Here is a 26,556-nt window from a genome sequence, read left to right as displayed (position 1 = left end):
GGGTGTCCCTGGAGAGGGGCATGCAGTGTCCACCAGTTCACTTGAGGTTTACCACGTTCGATGGGCACCACAGGGGCTGGAGTGCATCATTGATGCAGAGAACAGCATTTTCATTGAAGTTTATTTTTTTAAAAAAGATGAAAAAAACATCCAGAAACGGCCAGGTTCCATCTCCGCTCTGTGCTGAATTTTCTCATCTCAGCTGCATTATGCTGAGTTGGCTAATCTGATCTGGTGTGGTCTGAAGCCACACAGAGCAGGCTGTGGCTGTGATCCATCCCCAGTTTAGGTAAATTGGTTCATCTCACTCAGTGTGGTACAAAGTCCAACACAGATTGGGAAATGCATGATCTTTATTCTCCACTTGTGCTGAGTTAGGTGATCTCACCTGGCCTGCGACTGCACCACAGAATGTAACATGTATCTCAGAGTGAGTGACTGTGTATATGACAGGACAGGCTGCATGTGACATGGACTGGAAGAGTACAGGATGAAATACAAGGTGCAACTCATGATGAATTTTACTATTTTCATTTTTTAAATAATTTAGCAATCAGAGTCCGTGGATATTTCACCCCATTCCTTAACTCATCTCTGAATTTATTCTGGGTCCCTGCATAAATAAATGGGTTTATGCAAGAACTCAAAATCTGAAGCATATATCCGCCTTCCTCCAGGATAACAACTGATCCATTATAATTGAAACCCGAGAAATAACTAATTTTCGCAATTCGGACATAGAGTGCAGTAAGAAGAAACATCAACCATAACAGGATAAAACTGCTCGAGATACAGAAGAGCAAAACGATCGATTTTCTCCGGTTCTTCATCTCTGGGTCACTCTGATTCTCAACTTTGCTGCGGACCTGGAGTCTCCTGCGAATTCTAATGGCCACTAAAATGTGTCTGACAGTCAAAGCATTGAGCAGTAAAATCAGAATGAATGGGAGAAAAGGAACTGTAATACAGTGAATCCAGTCAAAAGCAGCCCATGCAGGTGAGGTATAAAATGTTGACTTAATTTTGCAGAACCACGGTATATTATTAATCACATACAAAGGTTCACAGATAAAGTACCAAAATGTATTTTTGAAACAACTCAAGCCACAAACTGTCCCTATAACCACTGTTGCTGTTTTCACGGTGCAATATTTTGTTTTTAGCTTCTGGCAACAAATGGCTACAAATCGATCAAAGGTGAACATGACGGTTACCCAGACCGAACAATCTCTGCTTGCAGCCATTAACACAAAACTGAAACTATATACTGGGGTGATAAACAGGAAACTGGATGGGAAATAAATACCAACAATCCGGTTTAATATCACAGCTGTGATAATGACCAGGAGATCCGTCACTGCCATGGACATCAAGTAGAAAGTGATACATCTGGAGAGACCACATCTTCCTCGGGACAGAATCACAATCACTGCCAAGTTAGCTGTAATAGAGAAAGAGAGGCAATGTGCATGTTTATGGGAGGAAGAGACAGCAGAAACATTATTGAGCTGACTCCCAGCAAAACCTTTTATTTGACAGGATTCTGTGTGAAATTTACAGATTTGGCATTTGATCTTGAGATGAGGTTTGACCCTTAACCTATGAACACATTTTTCACTGTTGTGACAGAACTAACATCTGCCAAATGGAAACATATGAATTTCATCATATGGAACACTATTTGAACTGTCACTGGACTTTGTGCATAACTTATTTAAAAAGAACCACAGAGCAGTGGCTGAAAACATGACTGCACATTTGCATTCTGAGAGACAGTTGCCCAGAGAGAGAATGGGAGTGCTCCCTGATTCAATTCGCCAGATGGGTTTTGTCAATAGTAATGATCAAAAGACACTGAGAGTCATTGTCTGTGGAAGAGCCAGAAGTGACCACGACCACCCCCCTTCCCCCAACCCCCACAATTGTGTGTGTCTGGTAAGCTTTGAAGAATCAACAAATGTTGCAGGCGATGAGGTTGCAAACAGAGAGCTAGTCACATGACTAACCTGATGGCCAACCTGGGGTTTGATTGAATTGTGCTCACAGTACAGTTTTGAGTCAGATGCTTTTGAAGACCAAAGAGAAGCAAGGTCCCTCTCTCTCGTTCTGTCACGCAAAGATCCAGGGACCCAGAGAAGTAACGTAGCCTCATGACAGAAGACCCCTACAGCCTTCTGCTACCAGCGAAACAAGTTTGAAAGTGTGCATTGGTCCCCAAAGAGAACTGCAGATTTCACTTCCAGCAAAGATATGACATCCAACCAAAACCAGTAACTGAATTCCATCTGCTACTTCAAACCTTCCCCCTTTAATTCTTTCTCCTCCTCAGTATCTATCTGTGTGGCGTTTATCATGTGTGCATGCTCATGTGGTTGAGTCGCGTATTTTGAGCAATTATAACTGAGTTAGCGTATTCAGGTTAATAAACTCACACCTTTCTTGTTTAAACCTGAGAAAACCTGTCTGGTTGAATCCTTTACAATTACAATTAGAGAACAATGAGCAAGGACTCACTGAGGGGAAGCTAAAAAAACAGTGTTTTAAAAGTTAAATTCTGTTACGGCCAAACCAGGAAAATGCTGAGGGGGATCCCTAGACTCCTTCCTCACCTGCTCATAACACTGTTTAAAATAATCATTCGCATTGAAAATGAGACAGACCAAAGACATGGAAGTGTAATGTAATGCAATGAAACATAAGGAGAATAAGAAACCCGTTGAAATCAACGTGGGAACGTCAAAAAGACAAGAAAATGAACAGATCTGAAAGAGCAAGTGAAATCGTTAATAATAAATTAATGGGTTATGTGACATGAAAAATAAAGGTATTGAATGAGATATTTAAGAGAATAAATAATAAATTGAATGGCAATAAAACTGCAAACAAGCAGTAAAGGACAAAAACTATCAGTTAAACCAAAAATGTCCTGCTGAGGACCAAACTGTTAAATTACATTATCAAAATTATATTATACAAATTATACATCAGTCAATCGTACCCAAGATTTGCAAACAACGTAGGGATGAATGGATAATTATTACTTTGTGAATTTGTGTTGGGAATCTTGGTGAGGACTCAGTGATAACTCCCAGCTGTTCTGTCAGTCGTCACTTGAGATCTTCATGTCCTGCTGATCTAGCGGGACTGACAGATGATGAGGTCTCATTCGGAGAAAGGCCCTTCCTACAAATGCAGTACTCCCTCAGTACTGCACTGCACTGTCAGGATAAAGTATTAGCTTCATCCTAACGTGGGTAGTGAACTTTCAGCTTTGTGAGAGATGCCATCAGTTATGCAGCTACCCTCAACCTTGAGAAAAGAATGAAGATGAGTGCAGTCACAGAATCACAGAATTGTATCACACAGAAAGCCCATTGTGTCTGCACCTGATATATCGAGGAACAGACAGGAGATTCTGTGGTCGCGAACGAGACTCCCGGATGGTATGTTGCCTCCTGGGTGCCAGGGTCAGGGATGTCTCGGATCGAGTCACCAAAATACTGTGGTGCTGAAAATCTGAAACAAAAATAGAAAATGCTGGAAATAGTCAGCAGGTCAGGCAGAATCTGTGGAGAGATTTCAGGTCACTGACCTTATTTATAAATCTGGTCAGAATCACAAATATTTGATCTAATCTGTTCCAATAATGCAACCATAACTACATAGTGAATGCATCCTACATTGGTGCCATGAAATCCTGGGATCAGAAGCAAATCATTTTCACCCTAAAGCTGCTGCTGAACAGACCCCACTTCTTCTTCATCTGTACAGTTGCTGATGTATCATCCACTGGAATTTAAAATTACAGTGGAAATGCCCTTCGTATAAAAGAATGCCTTCAGCTGCCACAGCCTGAACCTTTAGAAACTCAGAGAAATCTCCGCTTCTCCACATCTCCCTCGCCCTTTAGACATTCCTTCAAACCTCGTTCCATGGCCAAGCATTTGGTCACCTGTCCCCTGATGGGGTCATGGATCAAATTTTATCTGATCACTCACCTGTGTTACTATGTTAAAGGTGATAAAAATACAAGATGTTCTGTTACTGTTACAATTCACCCACAGTAACGGTGCCAATAACACAACAGATAGTGACAACAGTAAACCAAAACACGATACTTTTAAAAGGGGGTAAAATGATACATTACATTAACGTTCATGGTAAAAAATTAAATAATGAAATGGGAGCTATTATATCATTAAAGAGAGAAAATGTTACATTAAAGGGGAGAATTGACATCATTATCGGGGATAAATTATACAGTTTGAGGAAATAAACTACACGGTTAAAGCAGAGAAATTAGATTGTTCGTGTGGAGAAAATATACTGTTAAATGGGAGAAATGATTCGATTAAAGGCGAGCAATTGTATTTAAAGTAAAGAATTGAAACTGTTAAAGCGAAGAGCTTACACAATGAAAAGGGAGAAACGCAACGAGCAAACAAGAGCAGTGACAAAGTCAAACAACCACTTCCAGAACTAATAACTAGCTCGGATACTTTACCTGGAACACCAATAGCTGCAATGACAGGATAATAAAGGGCAAACACCAGACCTCTCGGTATGCCGTGCATTTCTACAAGAAGCTCTGCACTACATTCAATGCTTGTAATATTTATATCTGATGTCAACCTCCAGGGGATCAATTAAGTGATTTCACCTTGCATATTACTTACAGTAATTGAAACAAACAAATTATTTTTGGAAGAGCAGATGCACCAGAAGATACCGGGCTTCGATGTTGAAATGATGAAGTCAGGTTGCATTTCCTTGAGCATAGCAGATTGAGGTGCGATGTAATTGAAGTTTTCAAAAAGATGAAAGGATCCAATAAACTACATACTGAGAACTGATGCCCTTTGATGGAGGAATCAAGAACAAGGGGACAGAATGTTAAAATTAGAGCTAGTCCATTTGGAAGGGAAATCAGGAAGCAATCTTTTTAACACGAATGGTAATAGAAATCTGAAATTCACTCACACAAAACTCTGTGGATGCTGGGACAATTTGAGCTTCCATGACTGAGATCGCTAGATTTTATGAAGTAAGGGTATCAAATGATATGGGACTAAGGTGGTAAATGGTGTTGAGATTCAGAACATCCAATATTTAGTTGACTGTTAAAGCAGGCTCAAGGGGCTCAATGACATTTGAACAATTTCTATGAACCTGCCTGGCGCCATATTTGAAGCTCAGCTGAATTTCAGACCCTATATCCTCTCCATAAAAGAATCACCTACATGAATTACTTGTTTCCCCACCCAGCTCCACCTCAGCCATCTTCTGCTAAAACCCTCATCCGTGTTTTTCTCACTTCCAAACACAACTATTGCCGCACTCTGTGGGCTGCCCTCTCACACACCCACCCATTTCCTTCTGGAATCTCCAACTCAACCAAAACTCTGTTATCTTTATTCAATCCTGCTTCAAGTCCGGCTCCCCCATCACCCCATTCCCCGCTCACCTACTTTCTCTCCTGTTCCTATAAGAGCTGAAATTGAAAAGCCTTCTTTTGGTGTTCTAAATTTCTTTGTTGTCTCTGCCCTCTTGTTTTCTACAACTTCATCCAGCCTTACAATTCCGCTCCAGAACTGTCCATTCCTTTGAACATATCTCACTTCCTTTACCCCATCATTGGCCGCTGTGCCTTCAGCAACTCGGCCCTACACTCCGCAATTAATTCTCTACTCTCCTCCATCATCTCTTCTCTCCTCCAAGATACTTGATAGAACTCACCCTTTGACCAAGATTTTAATCTCTACTCTAATATCTCTTTTCTTGTCTCCCGATCGTGTTTTTTTCTCTGAAGTGCTTTTGGGATATTTATTTTTATATTTAGATATACAGCACTGAAACAGGCCCTTCGGCCCACCGAGTCTGTGCCGACCAACAGCTGCCCATTTATACTAACCCTACAGTAATCCCATATTCCCTACCACCTACCTGCACTAGAGGCAATTTACAAAGGCCAATTTACCTATCGCCTGCAAGTCTTTGGCTGTGGGAGGAAACCAGAGCACTCGGCGAAAACCCACATAGTCAGAGGGAGAACTTGCAAACTCCACACAGGCAGTACCCAGAATTGAACCCGGGTCCCTGGAGCTGTGAGGCTGCGGTGCTAACCACTGCGCCACTGTGCCGCCCATACTGTACATTAACGTGGTTAGATAGGTTCACTTTGTATATTCCTGATGGGTTCTTTTTATTGTTGAGTGCTCGGGCAGTCAAAACCTGGGTAGCTCTGTTCTGGAGTGCAAAAGAAAGCTGTGTTTAAATTTAGAATCACACTGGAGGTTCTCTGAAAGAGTGAACTTGTCACCTTGACACTTTAAGAAGAGAAAAATAAATGAGAGATTTCCAAGAGGTTGTTTATCCCAGGATCTTCTTGTACAGGCATGAGGAATTCCAATAGAGCAAAGGAACTACCTGAGAATCCTGAGAAATTCAGATTTTCAATGAGAGCCATCTTAAACACTATGATGGTCTACTTCTTTAATTGCATTTTATGTGATTTCACAATCCTCTTTCTATGTGACCAATCAAATGATTACCAAATTGAGTAATTGTGTCATGTACATCGATGGCCTTTTGGTGTAAAGTGATATGTAGAGTGATCACATCAGACATTTGAGAGTGCTATTTGATCAGCTGGCCAAAGCTAACCTTGTCATAAACCTGACAAAGAACGAGTGTCTCAAAACCAAAATTCCTTATTTGGGACATATCATGGGTCAAGGTCAAGTGTTACTACGAGAGGCCATGTTTCAGGTGTTTGTAGACTTTCTTGTCCCAAGGCAAAGAAAGAAGTGTTGCAATTTCTGAGTATGTCTGGGATCTACTGGACAACTGTCCTTAATTTCAGCACAGTAGTCACTCCATTGACTAATCTGTTAAAGAAGAATGTGAAGTTCTCATGGTCAGAGTTAAGACAAGCAGCATTTGAGAAGTGAAAGGACATTTTAATAAAGGAACCAGTTCTTGCAGCTCTAGATTTTAGGAAGCCATTCAAGGTGCCTATCGACACCAGTGATGTAGGGGTGGGAGCGGTGTTGCTCCAAGATGATGATACTGGTATGGAACGGTCCATTAGTTACTTCACTAGGGAGCTTAATAATATCAAATAAAGTACTCAACTATCGAGACAGAAGCTTTAAGTTTTGTACTGGGTCTACAACAGTTTGAAGCATAGATAACCACTCGTCATTTGAAATACTGGTTTATACAAGCCACATCCCTTCTGTGTTTCTGGAAAAGTTCAGAATAAAGAATCTCAGGTTGTTTCACTGGAGTTTAACGTTACAGCCATTTACACTAGAAATTGTACATGTTGCAGGGAAAAGCAATGTAACTGCTGATGCTGTGTCTGGAGTTAAAGAGAAGGTGTAAGAGTGAAGGAAACCTCTGAGATGTACAAATTTTACCATGTTTGAATCCTAATAATTCTAATTTTGTTATTGGTTGAGCCTTATAATTATGTAAATATATGTGTATTTGTGGAACATGAAAATGCTTCTTGTACAGTATATAACAAGCTATTTGTTAAAAATGTTCATGATATTAAGAACTTATTGTATTTTTGACCTGTTGTAAAGAAATCCTTACTGTGGTAAGGCATTCTTTTTCCCAAAGGGGCAAATATGATGGAGTCTGTGGTGTGAAACTAGTGAAAGAGCATCTGCAGATCATTATCTGAAGAGATGACTTGCTAAATGAAATATTAGGTGCTAGGACTCTGGATTCAAAGTTTGTATTTTTTCTGAGTCAGTCATTTGCTGGGAAAAGAAACTGAAAGTTCCACAGAGTTATGGGGGAGAGAAAACAGGTCCTAACCAGTTTAAAATAAACAGTGTTACGATCAGAGGCGTGACCGGAGATGTGTGACTGGAACTCAAGTTTCAGTTTAGAAGAGTACACCACAGTGGGTGAAAGTGAAAACAGCCAGCTGTTGTTTTAAAGAGAAAAGCTGGGAGCTGTGGAAGTTGTTTTGAAAAGATAGGCTGAAAGATCAGGAAATTGGACTGTGAGAGCTGATCATTGGTGATTAGGACTTATGACAGCTGTTTTCAGTGACTTAAAGAGTTATCAGTGGGACCACACCATGAAGACTGTCGTGGGCGAGGCCAAGGTTGCTCAAGAGTTGACAAGACCGTTGAAAGGAAGATTGCATCGCTCACGATCGACGGGACAACATTATAACCATATCTACATCCTGGAGGAGAGGACTCAGAAAACTACATGAGAAAGTTCCTGATTTTGAAGAACTTTGTTTCGATTTGTTGCCGTCTTGCTGATAGGACTGCTCAGAGGACTTGTGAGAACTATCTTGGTTGCATCTGATAATGAACAAGTAACCTTTAAGTGATATATACTGACCATGATTTCACTGTTCGTTCATATTTAATTTATGTTGGTTTTGATTTGAGTGTTAATGTGAGAAGTGAAACTTTGTCCTTTTGTTTATTGTTCCGAAATTGGGGTCAGTTGGTGCATTTGATTCTTTTGGTCTATTGGTGAACTCCATGGAAATCATAACACATTCCTTCACCAAGCAGTCCCCTATTCTCAAAGATAGTCACCCCTATGTTCACACAACGATAATATCTCTATGACAGCAGGGTGATATTAGAAAAACCACATTCACCACACATTCACCAATCTGGTCAGTTAAAAAAGAACCTGTACAAGCCGGCATCTGACTATTGATGATCAGAAATTGAATTCTGTCATGTCAGCACGTTCTCCAGTGGTGTGAGAAACTCAAACCCTCCTGTCCCCAATCCCACCCAGCTCAATGTGTTTTTCTACATTGAATATTGCTAACGGTTTCTGGAACATCTCGTTCAGAGGGAAGACCAGCATAAATTTGCCTTTAGATTTGAAGATCAGAGTTATATGTGGACTTGACTCCCACAAGGTCTCCACAATGTGTCGACGATTTTCCACAAACAAATGGCTGCTGCTATTAAGACCTTTTCGCGACCAGAATGTTTGTGAAATTTTTGGACAATGTCCTGCTGGCCACCAGCACTAAGGAAGAAGACGTTCTGCTTTCAGAAGAGCTTCTATTGCAGAAAGCAGGATTAAAACTCAATCCCTGCAAGGCACAGTTGAAGCAACAAAGCGTCACCATTTTCAGAGTGTCAGATCCAGCTGCTTGTTAGGAACCTGATGCCCTAAAGAAAGAGACTATTCAAAGACTACTACTGCCCACTTCTAAAACTGCTTTGTGATCTTTTCTCAGACTAGTCAGGAAACAGAGAATGTTTATCCCAAGGTTTGCTCAATTCAAAAAACCTGTATATGACCTATTGGGAGGAAAGGGAGACAATGTATAGTCTGACTGGACACCAGAGCACACTGATACTGTCCTTTACCTCCAGCAGACAGGAATGCAGGTGACATGATTAATAGCCCCAGACACTAACCATCCTTCATCCCTCAAATTAGGGACAACCAACCAACGTTTGTCTGCAGTTCTCTGTCCGGACATCCAGGGTAAGCTGTTGTCAATCACGGATGGATCACAAATCCTGACCGGAGTTAAGAAAACCTTTGACCCCTTATGAATGGCATTTGTTAGTCACCTTCTGGGCAGTAAAACATTTTACATTCAGCACAGGCTTGCAGACAATCATCTTACACTACCCTCACTCTCCGCTGAATTAGCTACTGAGACCTGGGGATACAGGGGTCTCTCCTGCTCGACTAAGTCATTGGAGGTTGCTGCTAATGGAGAGTCACTTGGACATGACACTGAAACACACCACTCGATTACCTCACATGATGCAGTATCAGGGAGACACATGAATATCCGCTCCTTCTACTTAATTATGCTCGTGTCTTTGCCCCTTTACCATCGGAATGATTGGTGAACATCTGAGGGTAACCTGTAATCCTGTTTTGATGTTTAAACCAAGATCTGATTCTATTCCTGCTGTTCCCCCTGCGATGGCAAAGGAGTTTTTTTCTGAGATTTTTGACTGTCAGCCTTTAGGTGACCAGTATTCTGGTGAGATAACTGTTGATAAAATCCTGAAGGTAGCCTGGCAGCCCGTGCTGAGGGAGGATATTTCCAGCAGAGTAGCGAACTCTCTGGTTTGCAAATTAATGTCATGGGTGCAGGGGATGCTGGGAAGGGTTGTAGTTCAAAGTTTGTGCAGCTTGGCCCGGAGGTTGTTGTGTGGGGTGCGGGCGGGTGGTGGGGGGAGGGGGGGGGGGAAGGTCAAATAGTGTTGGGGGGGGAAGGGCAAATAATTAATTTAATTGTTATTGGGGGGTGGGAGAGGGACAAAAGCAATGTATTTATTTCATTTAATGTAGATTTTACCTCAGGCGGGGCTAGAACAGAAGTGGAAAATAATAGAGTGAAATGGAGTGAGGAGTCAGAGAGAGCTCCTTCCTCGCAAAGGTGTGGACTGTAAGATACCTGGGAAATCCCAATATTGGGTTTTCCTGCTAATTAACGAAAACCAATTTAAATCCAATGACTGACTGTGCACTTGTTTAATTTCATTGTTATACTGAATCTTACACTGAACCATATTTTTAATTCAGTTTGCGAAACCAGCTGAAAGGTGGAATGATGGGAAACTATGTCTTGGACCTTCATTGACCAAATTGGCCTCAAAAGGTGGAGAAGGGGCCAAATGATCAAACAGCAAAAATCAGCAGAAATCTAGTTGGGAGTGAAAATAGACAACTTGCTGTGTGGGAACGAAAAGATAAACACCTCCCAGCCACCCAGATGTAGCTCGAGCCAAGACAAAATAACTGGTGCCAAGGCCACCATTTGGCCAGGCTCTAGCACTGGAATGTTTACGAGCTGATAGGTGCAAGAGTGTGGGAAGCCCAAGAACTTGAGAGTTTAGAGTCATAGAGTCGTACAGCATAGAAACAGCCCCTCCAGCCCACTGCGTCCATGCCGACCATAATGCCTATCTATACTAATCCCACTTGCCTGCATTAATTCCATATCCCTCTATGCCTTGTTCATTCAAGTACCTGTCCAGATGCCTCTTAAATGTCGCTACTGTTCCTGCCTCCACCACCTCCTCAGGCAGCTCATTCCAGATACCCACTATTCTTTGTGTGGAAAATTTACCCCTTTGATCCCCTTCAAGTCTCCTCCCTCTCACCTTAAATCGATGCCCTCTAGTTTTAGTCACCCCTACCATGGGAAACAGACTCTGGCTATCTACCCTATCTATGCCTCTCATAATTTTCTAAATCTCTATCATGTCCCATCTAAGCCTCCTTCGCTCCAGGGAAAACAAACCCAGCCTATCCAATCTCTCTTTATATCTCAAGCCCTCCAAACCAGGCATCGTCCTTGAGAATCTTTTCTGCACCCTCTCTAGCTTAATCACATCTTTCCTGTAGTGCGGCAACCAGAACTGCACACAGTACTCCCCAAGTGCGGCCTAACCAACGTTATGTACAACTGTAACATGACGTCCCAAATCTTGTACTCAATGCCTCAGCCGATGAAGGCAAGCATGCCATATGCCTTCTTCAACACCCTGCCTACCTGTGTTGCCACTTTCAGGGAACTATGCACTTGCACCCCAAGGTCTCTCTGCTCAACAACACTCCCCAGGGCCCTGCCATTCACTGTATATGTCCTGCCCTGGTTTAACTTCCCAAGATGCATCACTTTGCACTTGTCTGCATTAAATTCCATTTGCCACTCCCTTGCCCACTTTCCCAGTTGATCTATATCCTGTTGTAACCTTAGACAACCTTCTTCACTGTCCACGATACCACCAATTTTGGTGTCATCTGCAAAATTACTAATCATACCCCTTACATTCACATCCAAGTCATTAATATATATGACAAACAACAGAGGGCCCAGCAACGATCTCTGCGGCACATCACTGGTCACCGGCCTCCAATCTGAAAAACAACCCTCCACTACCACCTCCTATCACCAAGCCAATTTTGTATTCAATTTGCTAGCTCACCCTGGATCCATGTGTTCGAACCTTCTGGACCAGCCTACCATGCGGGACCATGTCAAAGGCCTTGCTAAAGTCCATGTATACAACGTCCATCACCCTGCCCTCGTCAATCCTCTTGGTCACCTCCTCGAAAAACTCAATCAAATTCGTGAGACATGATTTCCCACGCACAAAGCCATGCTGACTAACCCTAATCAGACCATGCTTTTCCAGATGCATATAAATCCTGTCTCTCAGAATCCCTTCCAATAACTTTCCCACCACTGATGTAACGCTCACCGGCCTGTAGTTCCCTGGTTTATCCCTGCTGCCCTTCTTAAATAAAAGCACAACATTAGCTATCCTCCAGTCTTCCGGTACCTCACCCGTGGCTAACGATGATCCAAAAATCTCTGCCAGGGCTCAGCAATCTCCTCCCTTGCTTCCCATAGCATCCTAGGATACACCTGGTCAGGCCCTGGGGATTTATCCACCTTAATGCCTTCAAAACCTCCAACACCTCCTACTTTGTAATGTTGATATGCTTCCCTAAACTTGATAAGGTTCCCTAAACTTGCCAGCCTTACCCTTCCATCTAACAGGAACATGCCGGCCCTGAACTCTTCCTATCTCACTTTTAAAAGCCTCCCACTTGCCAGATGTCCCTTCACCTGTAAACAGCCTCTCCCATTCAACTTTTGAGAGTTCCTGTCTGATGCCATCGAAATTAGCCTTCCCCCAATTTAGGACCTCAAGCTGGCTTGAGCTGGCAAAGCTGGTTCAATGAAATCATTTCTAATTGGGCCAGTCAAATAGTAGTGAGGTCATGATTGTGGTAAATTAGCCTTCATAGGATTGGCTATGAAACGAAAGTATAAAAAGGGATCCCCTGTAGAGGGAGAGAAAGAGAGAGAGAGAGAGAGAGAGAAAGAGAAAGAGAAAGAGAAAGAGAAAGAGAAACAGAAACAGAAACTGAGAGACCAATAACCAACTCAGATACACCTGGTGGTCAATGCAGCATACAGCTCCCTTAAGACTACACAATGTATCATAACCAACTCAGATACACCATGTGTTCAATACAGCTCCCTTAAGACTACACAATGTATCATAACCAACTCAGATGCAGCATGTGTTCAATACAGCTCCCTTTACATTACCCAATGTGTCATAACCAACTCAGATACAGCATGTGTTCAATACAGCTCCCTTTACACTACCCAATGTGTCATAACCAACTCAGATACAGCATGTGTTCAATACAGCTCCCTGAACACTACCCAATGTATCAGAACTAACTCAGATACAGCATGTGTTCAATACAGCTCCCTTTACACTACCCAATGTATCAGAACCAACTCAGATACAGCATGTGTTCAATACAGCTCCCTTTACACTACCCAATGTATCAGAACTAACTCAGATACAGCATGTGTTCAATACAGCTCCCTTTACACTACCCAATGTATCAGAACCAACTCAGATACAGCATGTGTTCAATACAGCTCCCTTTACACTACCCAATGTATCAGAACCAACTCAGACACAGCATGTGTTCAATACAGCTCCCTTAACCCTCCCCAATGTATCATAACCAATTCAGATACAGCATGTGTTCAATGCAGCTACCTTTACACTACCCAATGTATCAGAACTAACTCAGATACAGCATGTGTTCAATACAGCTCCCTTTACACTACCCAATGTATCATAACCAACTCAGATACAGCATGTGTTCAATACAGCTCCCTTTACACTACCCAATGTATCATAACCAACTCAGATACAGCATGTGTTCAACACAGCTCCCTTTACACTACCCAATGTATCAGAACCAACTCAGATACAGCATGTGTTCAATACAGCTCCCTTTACACTACCCAATGTATCAGAACCAACTCAGATACAGCATGTGTTCAATACAGCTCCCTTTACACTACCCAATGTATCAGAACCAACTCAGATACAGCATGTGTTCAACACAGCTCCCTTTACACTACCCAATGTATCATAACCAACTCAGATACAGCATGTGTTCAATACAGCTCCCTTTACACTACCCAATGTATCAGAAACAACTCAGATACAGCATGTGTTCAATACAGCTCCCTTAACCCTCCCCAATGTATCATAACCAACTCAGATACAGCATGTGTTCAATACAGCTCCCTTTACACTACCCAATGTATCATAACCAACTCAGATACAGCATGTGTTCAATACAGCTCCCTTTACACTACCCAATGTATCATAACCAACTCAGATACAGCATGTGTTCAATACAGCTCCCTTTACACTACCCAATGTATCAGAACCAACTCAGATACAGCATGTGTTCAATACAGCTCCCTTAACACTACCCAATGTATCATAACCAATTCAGATACAGCATGTGTTCAATACAGCTCCCTTTACACTACCCAATGTATCAGAACCAACTCAGATACAGCATGTGCTCAATACAGCTCCCTTTACACTACCCAATGTATCAGAACCAACTCAGATACAGCATGTGTTCAATGCAGCTCCCTTTACACTACCCAATGTATCAGAACCAAGTCAGATACAGCATGTGTTCAATACAGCTCCCTTTACACTACCCAATGTATCAGAACCAACTCAGATACAGCATGTGTTCAATACAGCTCCCTTTACACTACCCAATGTATCAGAACCAACTCAGATACAGCATGTGTTCAATACAGCTCCCTTTACACTACCCAATGTATCATAAGCAACTCAGATACAGCATGTGTTCAATACAGCTCCCTTTACACTACCCAATGTATCAGAACCAACTCAGACGCAGCATGTGTTCAATACAGCTCCCTTTACACTACCCAATGTATCATAACCAACTCAGATACAGCATGTGTTCAATGCAGCTCCCTTGACACTACCCAATGTATCAGAACCAACTCAGATACAGCATGTGTTCAATACAGCTCCCTTTACACTACCCAATGTATCATAACCAACTCAGATACAGAATGTGTTCAATACATTTCCCTTTACACTACCCAATATATCATAACCAACTCAGATACAGCATGTGTTCAATACAGCTCCCTTTACACTACCCAATGTATCAGAACCAACTCAGATACAGCATGTGTTCAGTACAGCTCCCTTTACACTACCCAATGTGTCATAACCAATTCAGATACAGCATGTGTTCAATGCAGCTCCCTTAACACTACCCAATGTATCATAACCAACTCAGATACAGCATGTGTTCAGTACAGCTCCCTTTACACTACCCAATGTATCAGAACCAACTCAGATACAGCATGTGTTCTATACAGCTCCCTTTACACTACCCAATGTATCATTAACAACTCAGATACAGCATGTGTTCAATACAGCTCCCTTTACACTACCCAATGACTCATAACCAATTCAGATACAGCATTTGTTCAATGCAGCTCCCTTTACACTACCCAATGTATCAGAACCAACTCAGATACAGCATGTGTTCAATACAGCTCCCTTTACACTACCCAATGTATCAGAACCAACTCAGATACAGCATGTGTTCAATACAGCTCCCTTTCCACCACCCAATGTATCATAACCAGCTCAGATACAGCATGTGTTCCATACAGCTCCCTTTACACCACCCAATGTATCATAACCAACTCAGATACAGCATGTGTTCAAAGCAGCATACAGCTCCCTTTACACTGCCCATTGTATCATATCCAACTCAGATACAGCATGTGTTCAATACAGCTCCCTTTACACTACCCAATGTTTCATAACCAACTCAGATACAGCATGTGTTCAATACAGCTCCCTTTACACTGCCCAATGTTTCATAACCAACTCAGATACAGCATGTGTTCAATACAGCTCCCTTTACACTACCCAATGTATCATAACCAACTCAGATACAGCATGTGTTCAATACAGCTCCCTTTACACTACCCAATGTATCAGAACCAACTCAGATACACCATGTGTTCAATACAGCTCCCTTTACACTACCCAATGTATCAGAACCAACTCAGACGCAGCATGTGTTCAATACAGCTCCCTTTACACTACCCAATGTATCATAACCAACTCAGATACAGCATGTGTTCAATACAGCTCCCTTTACACTACCCAATGTATCATAACCAACTCAGAAACAGCATGTGTTCAATACAGCTCCCTTTACACTACCCAATGTATCAGAACCAACTCAGATACAGCATGTGTTCAGTACAGCTCCCTTTACACTACCCAATGTGTCATAACCAATTCAGATACAGCATGTGTTCAATGCAGCTCCCTTAACACTACCCAATGTATCATAACCAACTCAGATACAGCATGTGTTCAGTACAGCTCCCTTTACACTACCCAATGTATCAGAACCAACTCAGATACAGCATGTGTTCTATACAGCTCCCTTTACACTACCCAATGTATCATTAATAACTCAGATACAGCATGTGTTCAATACAGCTCCCTTTACACTACCCAATGTCTCATAACCAATTCAGATACAGCATTTGTTCAATGCAGCTCCCTTTACACTACCCAATGTATCAGAACCAACTCAGATACAGCATGTGTTCAATACAGCTCCCTTTACACTACCCAATGTATCAGAACCAACTCAGATACAGCATGTGTTCAATACAGCTCCCTTTCCACCACCCAATGTATCATAACCAGCTCAGATACAGCATGTGTTCAATACAGCTCCCTTTACACCACCCAATGTATCATAACCAACTCAGATACAGCATGTGTTCAAAGCAGCATACAGCTCCCTTTACACTGCCCAATGTATCATATCCAACTCAGATACAGCATGTGTTCAATACAGCTCCCTTTACACTACCCAATGTTTCATAACCAACTCAGATACAGCATGTGTTCAATACAGCTCCCTTTACACTGCCCAATGTATCATATCCAACTCAGATACAGCATGTGTTCAATACAGCTCCCTTTACACAACCCAATGTATCAGAACCAACTCAGTTGCAGCATGTGTTCAATACAGCTCCCTTTACACTACCCAATGTTTCATAACCAGCTCAGGTGCAGCATGTGTTCAATACAGCTGCCTTTACACTACCCAATGTTTCATAACCAACTCAGATACAGCATGTGTTCAATACAGCTCCCTTTACACTACCCAATGTATCATAACCAACTCAGATACAGCATGTGTTCAATACAGCTCCCTTTACACTACCCAATGTATCATAACCAACTCAGATACAGCATGTGTTCAATACAGCTCCCTTTACACTACCCAATGTATCAGAACCAACTCAGATACACCATGTGTTCAATACAGCTCCCTTTACACTACCCAATGTATCAGAACCAACTCAGACGCAGCATGTGTTCAATACAGCTCCCTTTACACTACCCAATGTATCATAACCAACTCAGATAAAGCATGTGTTCAATACAGCTCCCTTTACACTACCCAATGTATCATAACCAACTCAGATACAGCATGTGTTCAATACAGCTCCCTTTACACTACCCAATGTATCAGAACCAACTCAGATACAGCATGTGTTCAATACAGCTCCCTTTACACTTCCCAATGTATCATAACCAACTCAGATACAGCATGTGTTCAATGCAGCTCCCTTTACACTACCCAATGTATCATAACCAACTCAGATACAGCATGTGTTCAATGCAGCTCCCTTTACACTACCCAATGTATCAGAACCAACTCAGATACAGCATGTGTTCAATACAGCTCCCTTTACAATACCCAATGTATCAGAACCAACTCAGATACAGCATGTGTTCAATGCAGCTCCCTTTACACTACCCAATGTATCAGAACCAACTCAGATACAGCATGTGTTCAATGCAGCTCCCTTTACACTACCCAATGTATCAGAACTAACTCAGATAGAGCATGTGTTCAATACAGCTCCCTTTACACTACCCAATGTATCAGAACCAAGTCAGATACAGCATGTGTTCAATACATCTCCCTTTACACTACCCAATGTATCATAACCAACTCAGATACAGCATGTGTTCAATACAGCTCCCTTTACACTACCCAATGTATCATAACCAACTCAGATACAGCATGTGTTCAATACAGCTCCCTTTACACTACCCAATGTATCATAACCAACTCAGATACAGCATGTGTTCAATGCAGCTCCCTTGACACTACCCAATGTATCAGAACCAACTCAGATACAGCATGTGTTCAATACATCTCCCTTTACACTACCCAATGTATCATAACCAACTCAGATACAGCATGTGTTCAATACAGCTCCCTTTACACTACCCAATGTATCATAACCAACTCAGATACAGCATGTGTTCAATACAGCTCCCTTTACACTACCCAATGTATCATAACCAACTCAGATACAGCATGTGTTCAATGCAGCTCCCTTGACACTACCCAATGTATCAGAACCAACTCAGATACAGCATGTGTTCAATACAGCTCCCTTTACACTACCCAATGTATCAGAACCAACTCAGATACAGAATGTGTTCAATACATCTCCCTTTACACTACCCAATGTATCATAACCAACTCAGATACAGCATGTGTTCAATACAGCTCCCTTTACACTGCCCAATGTGTCATAACCAACTCAGATACAGCATGTGTTCAATCCAGCTCCCTTTACACTTCCCAATGTATCAGAACCAACTCAGATACAGCATGTGTTCAATACAGCTCCCTTTACACTACCCAATGTATCAGAACCAACTCAGATACAGCATGTGTTCAATACATCTCCCTTTACACTACCCAATGTATCATAACCAACTCAGATACAGCATGTGTTCAATACAGCTCCCTTTACACTGCCCAATGTGTCATAACCAACTCAGATACAGCATGTGTTCAATCCAGCTCCCTTTACACTTCCCAATGTATCAGAACCAACTCAGATACAGCATGTGTTCAATACAGCTCCCTTTACACTACCCAATATATCATAACCAACTCAGATACAGCATGTGTTCAATACAGCTCCCTTTACACTACCCAATGTATCAGAACCAACTCAGATACAGCATGTGTTCAATACATCTCCCTTTACATTACCCAATGTATCATAACCAACTCAGATACAGCATGTGTTCAATTCCAGCTCCCTTTACACTACCCAATGTTTCATAACCAATTCAGATACAGCATGTGTTCAATGCAGCTCCCTTAACACGACCAAATGTATCATATCCAACTCAGATACAGCATGTGTTCAATACAGCTCCCTTAACACTACCCAATGTATCATAACCAACTCAGATACAGCATGTGTTCAATACAGCTCCCTTTACACTACCCAATGTATCAGAACCAACTCAGATGCAGCATGTGTTCAATACAGCTCCCTTTGCACTGCCCAATGTGTCATAACCAACTCAGATACAGCATGTGTTCAATACAGCTCCCTTTACACTACCCAATGTTTCATAACCAACTCAGATACAGCATGTGTTCAATACAGCTCCCTTTACACTACCCAATGTATCAGAACCAATTCAGATACAGCATGTGTTCAATACAGCTCCCTTTACACTACCCAATGTATCAGAACCAACTCAGATACAGCATGTGTTCAATGCAGCTCCCTTAACACTACCCAATGTAGCATAACCAACTCAGAAACAGCATGTGTTCAGTACAGCTCCCTTTACACTACCCAATGTGTCATAGCCAATTCAGATACAGCATGTGTTCAATGCAGCTCCCTTAACACTACCCAATGTATCAGAACCAACTCAGATACAGCATGTGTTCAGTACAGCTCCCTTTACACTACCCAATGTGTCATAACCAATTCAGATACAGCATGTGTTCAATGCAGCTCCCTTAACACTACCCAATGTATCATAACCAACTCAGATACAGCATGTGTTCAGTACAGCTCCCTTTACACTACCCAATGTATCAGAACCAACTCAGATACAGCATGTGTTCTATACAGCTCCCTTTACACTACCCAATGTATCATTAACAACTCAGATACAGCATGTGTTCAATACATCTCCCTTTACACTACCCAATGTCTCATAACCAATTCAGATACAGCATTTGTTCAATGCAGCTCCCTTTACACTACCCAATGTATCAGAACCAACTCAGATACAGCATGTGTTCAATACAGCTCCCCTTACACTACCCAATGTATCAGAACCAACTCAGATACAGCATGTGTTCAATACAGCTCCCTTTCCACCACCCAATGTATCATAACCAGCTCAGATACAGCATGTGTTCCATACAGCTCCCTTTACACTACCCAATGTATCAGAACCAACTCAGATACAGCATGTGTTCAAAGCAGCATACAGCTCCCTTTACACTGCCCAATGTATCATATCCAACTCAGATACAGCATGTGTTCAATACAGCTCCCTTTACACTACCCAATGTTTCATAACCAACTCAGATACAGCATGTGTTCAATACAGCTCCCTTTACACTGCCCAATGTATCATATCCAAGTCAGATACAGCATGTGTTCAATACAGCTCCCTTTACACTACCCAATGTATCAGAACCAACTCAGTTGCAGCATGTGTTCAATACAGCTCCCTTTACACTACCCAATGATTCATAACCAGCTCAGGTGCAGCATGTGTTCAATACAACTCCCTTTGCGCTACCCAATGTATCATAACCAACTCAGATACAGCATGTGTTCAATACAGCTCCTTTACACTACCCAATGTATCATAACCAACTCAGATACAGCATGTGTTCAATACAGCTCCCTTTACACTACCCAATGTATCATAACCAACTCAGATACAGCATGTGTTCAATACAGCTCCCTTTACACTACCCAATGTATCAGAACCAACTCAGATACACCATGTGTTCAATACAGCTCCCTTTACACTACCCAATGTATCAGAACCAACTCAGACGCAGCATGTGTTCCATACAGCTCCCTTTACACTACCCAATGTATCATAACCAACTCAGATACAGCATGTGTTCAATGCAGCTCCCTTGACACTACCCAATGTATCAGAACCAACTCAGATACAGCATGTGTTCAATACAGCTCCCTTTACACTACCCAATGTATCAGAACCAACTCAGATACAGAATGTGTTCAATACATCTCCCTTTACACAACCCAATGTATCATAACCAACTCAGATACAGCATGTGTTCAATACAGCTCCCTTTACACTGCCCAATGTGTCATAACCAACTCAGATACAGCATGTGTTCAATCCAGCTCCCTTTACACTTCCCAATGTATCAGAACCAACTCAGATACAGCATGTGTTCAATACAGCTCCCTTTACACTACCCAATGTATCAGAACCAACTCAGATACAGCATGTGTTCAATACATCTCCCTTTACACTACCCAATGTATCATAACCAACTCAGATACAGCATGTGTTCAATTCCAGCTCCCTTTACACTACCCAATGTTTCATAACCAATTCAGATACAGCATGTGTTCAATGCAGCTCCCTTAACATGACCAAATGTATCATATCCAACTCAGATACAGCATGTGTTCAATACAGCTCCCTTAACACTACCCAATGTATCATAACCAACTCAGATACAGCATGTGTTCAATACAGCTCCCTTTACACTACCCAATGTATCAGAACCAACTCAGATGCAGCATGTGTTCAATACAGCTCCCTTTGCACTGCCCAATGTGTCATAACCAACTCAGATACAGCATGTGTTCAATACAGCTCCCTTTACACTACCCAATGTTTCATAACCAACTCAGATACAGCATGTGTTCAATACAGCTCCCTTTACACTACCCAATGTATCAGAACCAATTCAGATACAGCATGTGTTCAATACAGCTCCCTTTACACTACCCAATGTATCAGAACCAACTCAGATACAGCATGTGTTCAATGCAGCTCCCTTAACACTACCCAATGTAGCATAACCAACTCAGAAACAGCATGTGTTCAGTACAGCTCGCTTTACACTACCCAATGTTTCATAACCAACTCAGATACAGCATGTGTTCAATACAGCTCCCTTTACACTGCCCAATGTATCATATCCAAGTCAGATACAGCATGTGTTCAATACAGCTCCCTTTACACTACCCAATGTATCAGAACCAACTCAGTTGCAGCATGTGTTCAATACAGCTCCCTTTACACTACCCAATGATTCATAACCAGCTCAGGTGCAGCATGTGTTCAATACAACTCCCTTTGCGCTACCCAATGTATCATAACCAACTCAGATACAGCATGTGTTCAATACAGCTCCCTTTACACTACCCAATGTATCATAACCAACTCAGATACAGCATGTGTTCAATACAGCTCCCTTTACACTACCCAATGTATCATAACCAACTCAGATACAGCATGTGTTCAATACAGCTCCCTTTACACTACCCAATGTATCAGAACCAACTCAGATACACCATGTGTTCAATACAGCTCCCTTTACACTACCCAATGTATCAGAACCAACTCAGACGCAGCATGTGTTCCATACAGCTCCCTTTACACTACCCAATGTATCATAACCAACTCAGATACAGCATGTGTTCAATGCAGCTCCCTTGACACTACCCAATGTATCAGAACCAACTCAGATACAGCATGTGTTCAATACAGCTCCCTTTACACTACCCAATGTATCAGAACCAACTCAGATACAGAATGTGTTCAATACATCTCCCTTTACACAACCCAATGTATCATAACCAACTCAGATACAGCATGTGTTCAATACAGCTCCCTTTACACTGCCCAATGTGTCATAACCAACTCAGATACAGCATGTGTTCAATCCAGCTCCCTTTACACTTCCCAATGTATCAGAACCAACTCAGATACAGCATGTGTTCAATACAGCTCCCTTTACACTACCCAATGTATCAGAACCAACTCAGATACAGCATGTGTTCAATACATCTCCCTTTACACTACCCAATGTATCATAACCAACTCAGATACAGCATGTGTTCAATTCCAGCTCCCTTTACACTACCCAATGTTTCATAACCAATTCAGATACAGCATGTGTTCAATGCAGCTCCCTTAACATGACCAAATGTATCATATCCAACTCAGATACAGCATGTGTTCAATACAGCTCCCTTAACACTACCCAATGTATCATAACCAACTCAGATACAGCATGTGTTCAATACAGCTCCCTTTACACTACCCAATGTATCAGAACCAACTCAGATGCAGCATGTGTTCAATACAGCTCCCTTTGCACTGCCCAATGTGTCATAACCAACTCAGATACAGCATGTGTTCAATACAGCTCCCTTTACACTTCCCAATGCTTCATAACCAACTCAGATACAGCATGTGTTCAATACAGCTCCCGTTACACTACCCAATGTATCAGAACCAATTCAGATACAGCATGTGTTCAATACAGCTCCCTTTACACTACCCAATGTATCAGAACCAACTCAGATACAGCATGTGTTCAATGCAGCTCCCTTAACACTACCCAATGTAGCATAACCAACTCAGAAACAGCATGTGTTCAGTACAGCTCCCTTTACACTACCCAATGTGTCATAGCCAATTCAGATACAGCATGTGTTCAATGCAGCTCCCTTAACACTACCCAATGTATCAGAACCAACTCAGATACAGCATGTGTTCAGTACAGCTCCCTTTACACTACCCAATGTGTCATAACCAATTCAGATACAGCATGTGTTCAATGCAGCTCCCTTAACACTACCCAATGTATCATAACCAACTCAGATACAGCATGTGTTCAGTACAGCTCCCTTTACACTACCCAATGTATCAGAACCAACTCAGATACAGCATGTGTTCTATACAGCTCCCTTTACACTACCCAATGTATCATTAACAACTCAGATACAGCATGTGTTCAATACAGCTCCCTTTACACTACCCAATGTCTCATAACCAATTCAGATACAGCATTTGTTCAATGCAGCTCCCTTTACACTACCCAATGTATCAGAACCAACTCAGATACAGCATGTGTTCAGTACAGCTCCCTTTACACTACCCAATGCATCAGAACCAACTCAGATACAGCATGTGTTCAATACAGCTCCCTTTCCACCACCCAATGTATCATAACCAGCTCAGATACAGCATGTGTTCCATACAGCTCCCTTTACACCACCCAATGTATCATAACCAACTCAGATACAGCATGTGTTCAAAGCAGCATACAGCTCCCTTTACACTGCCCAATGTATCATATCCAACTCAGATACAGCATGTGTTCAATACAGCTCCCTTTACACTGCCCAATGTTTCATAACCAACTCAGATACAGCATGTGTTCAATACAGCTCCCTTTACACTGCCCAATGTATCATATCCAACTCAGATACAGCATGTGTTCAATACAGCTCCCTTTACACTACCCAATGTATCAGAACCAACTCAGTTGCAGCATGTGTTCAATACAGCTCCCTTTACACTACCCAATGATTCATAACCAGCTCAGGTGCAGCATGTGTTCAATACAGCTCCCTTTACACTACCCAATGTTTCATAACCAACTCAGATACAGCATGTGTTCAATACAGCTCCCTTTACACTACCCAATGTATCATAACCAACTCAGATACAGCATGTGTTCAATACAGCTCCCTTTACACTACCCAATCTATCATAACCAACTCAGATACAGCATGTGTTCAATACAGCTCCCTTTACACTACCCAATGTATCAGAACCAACTCAGATACACCATGTGTTCAATACAGCTCCCTTTACACTACCCAATGTATCAGAACCAACTCAGACGCAGCATGTGTTCAATACAGCTCCCTTTACACTACCCAATGTATCATAACCAACTCAGATACAGCATGTGTTCAATACAGCTCCCTTTACACTACCCAATGTATCATAACCAACTCAGAAACAGCATGTGTTCAATACAGCTCCCTTTACACTACCCAATGTATCAGAACCAACTCAGATACAGCATGTGTTCAATACAGCTCCCTTTACACTGCCCAATGTGTCATAACCAACTCAGATACAGCATGTGTTCAATACAGCTCCCTTTACACTTCCCAATGTATCAGAACCAACTCAGATACAGCATGTGTTCAATACAGCTCCCTTTACACTACCCAATGTATCAGAACCAACTCAGATACAGCATGTGTTCAATACATCTCCCTTTACACTACCCAATGTATCATAACCAACTCAGATACAGCATGTGTTCAATACAGCTCCCTTTACACTACCCAATGTTTCATAACCAATTCAGATACAGCATGTGTTCAATACAGCTCCCTTAACACTACCCAATGTATCATAAGCAACTCAGATACAGCATGTGTTCAATACAGCTCCCTTAACACTACCCAATGTATCATAACCAACTCAGATACAGCATGTGTTCAATGCAGCTCCCTTTACACTACCCAATGTATCAGAACCAACTCAGATGCAGCATGTGTTCAATACAGCTCCCTTTACACTGCCCAATGTGTCATAACCAACTCAGATACAGCATGTGTTCAATACAGCTCCCTTTACAGTACCCAATGTTTCATAACCAACTCAGATACAGCATGTGTTCAATACAGCTCCCTTTACACTACCCAATGTATCAGAACCAATTCAGATACAGCATGTGTTCAATACAGCTCCCTTTACACTACCCAATGTATCAGAACCAACTCAGATACAGCATGTGTTCAATGCAGCTCCCTTAACACTACCCAATGTAGCATAACCAACTCAGAAACAACATGTGTTCAGTACAGCTCCCTTTACACTACCCAACGTGTCATTGCCAATTCAGATACAGCATGTGTTCAATGCAGCTCCCTTAACACTACCCAATGTATCAGAACCAACTCAGATACAGCATGTGTTCAGTACAGCTCCCTTTACACTACCCAATGTGTCATAACCAATTCAGATACAGCATGTGTTCAATGCAGCTCCCTTAACACTACCCAATGTATCATAACCAACTCAGATACAGCATGTGTTCAGTACAGCTCCCTTTACACTGCCCAATGTATCAGAACCAACTCAGATACAGCATGTGTTCTATACAGCTCCCTTTACACTACCCAATGTATCATTAACAACTCAGATACAGCATGTGTTCAATACAGCTCCCTTTACACTACCCAATGTCTCATAACCAATTCAGATACAGCATTTGTTCAATGCAGCTCCCTTTACACTGCCCAATGTATCAGAACCAACTCAGATACAGCATGTGTTCAATACAGCTCCCTGTACACTACCCAATGTATGAGAACAAACTCAGATGCAGCATGTGTTCAATATTGCTCCCTTTCCACCACCCAATGTATCATAACCAGCTCAGATACAGCATGTGTTCAATACAGCTCCCTTCACACCACCCAATGTATCATAACCAACTCAGATACAGCATGTGTTCAAAGCAGCATACAGCTCCCTTTACACTGCCCAATGTATCATATCCAACTCAGATACAGCATGTGTTCAATACAGCTCCCTTTACAATACCCAATGTTTCATAACCAACTCAGAGACAGCATCTGTTCAATACAGCTCCCTTTACACTGCCCAATGTATCATATCCAACTCAGATACAGCATGTGTTCAATACAGCTCCCTTTACACTACCCAATGTATCAGAACCAACTCAGTTGCAGCATGTGTTCAA

The 26,556-nt window shown here is 41.9% G+C and overlaps 1 protein-coding gene across 1 annotated transcript; it reads right to left on the bottom strand.

Moving 5' to 3' along the window:
- Window positions 1–530: 530 nt before the first annotated feature.
- Window positions 531–4,574, bottom strand: LOC137358644 (probable G-protein coupled receptor 139). The gene is made up of 2 exons (XM_068024784.1): window positions 4,505–4,574; window positions 531–1,441 (listed from the first exon to the last, which is right to left on the bottom strand). Exons 1-2 carry the CDS (start codon window positions 4,572–4,574, stop codon window positions 531–533), a joined length of 981 nt encoding a protein of 326 aa, XP_067880885.1.
- Between the last annotated feature and the right edge of the window lie 21,982 nt (window positions 4,575–26,556).

Source organism: Heterodontus francisci, chromosome X (genome assembly GCF_036365525.1).
Source record: "Heterodontus francisci isolate sHetFra1 chromosome X, sHetFra1.hap1, whole genome shotgun sequence".
Lineage (NCBI taxonomy): Eukaryota > Metazoa > Chordata > Chondrichthyes > Heterodontiformes > Heterodontidae > Heterodontus > Heterodontus francisci.
This window is presented reverse-complemented; position numbering and strand designations above follow the sequence as displayed.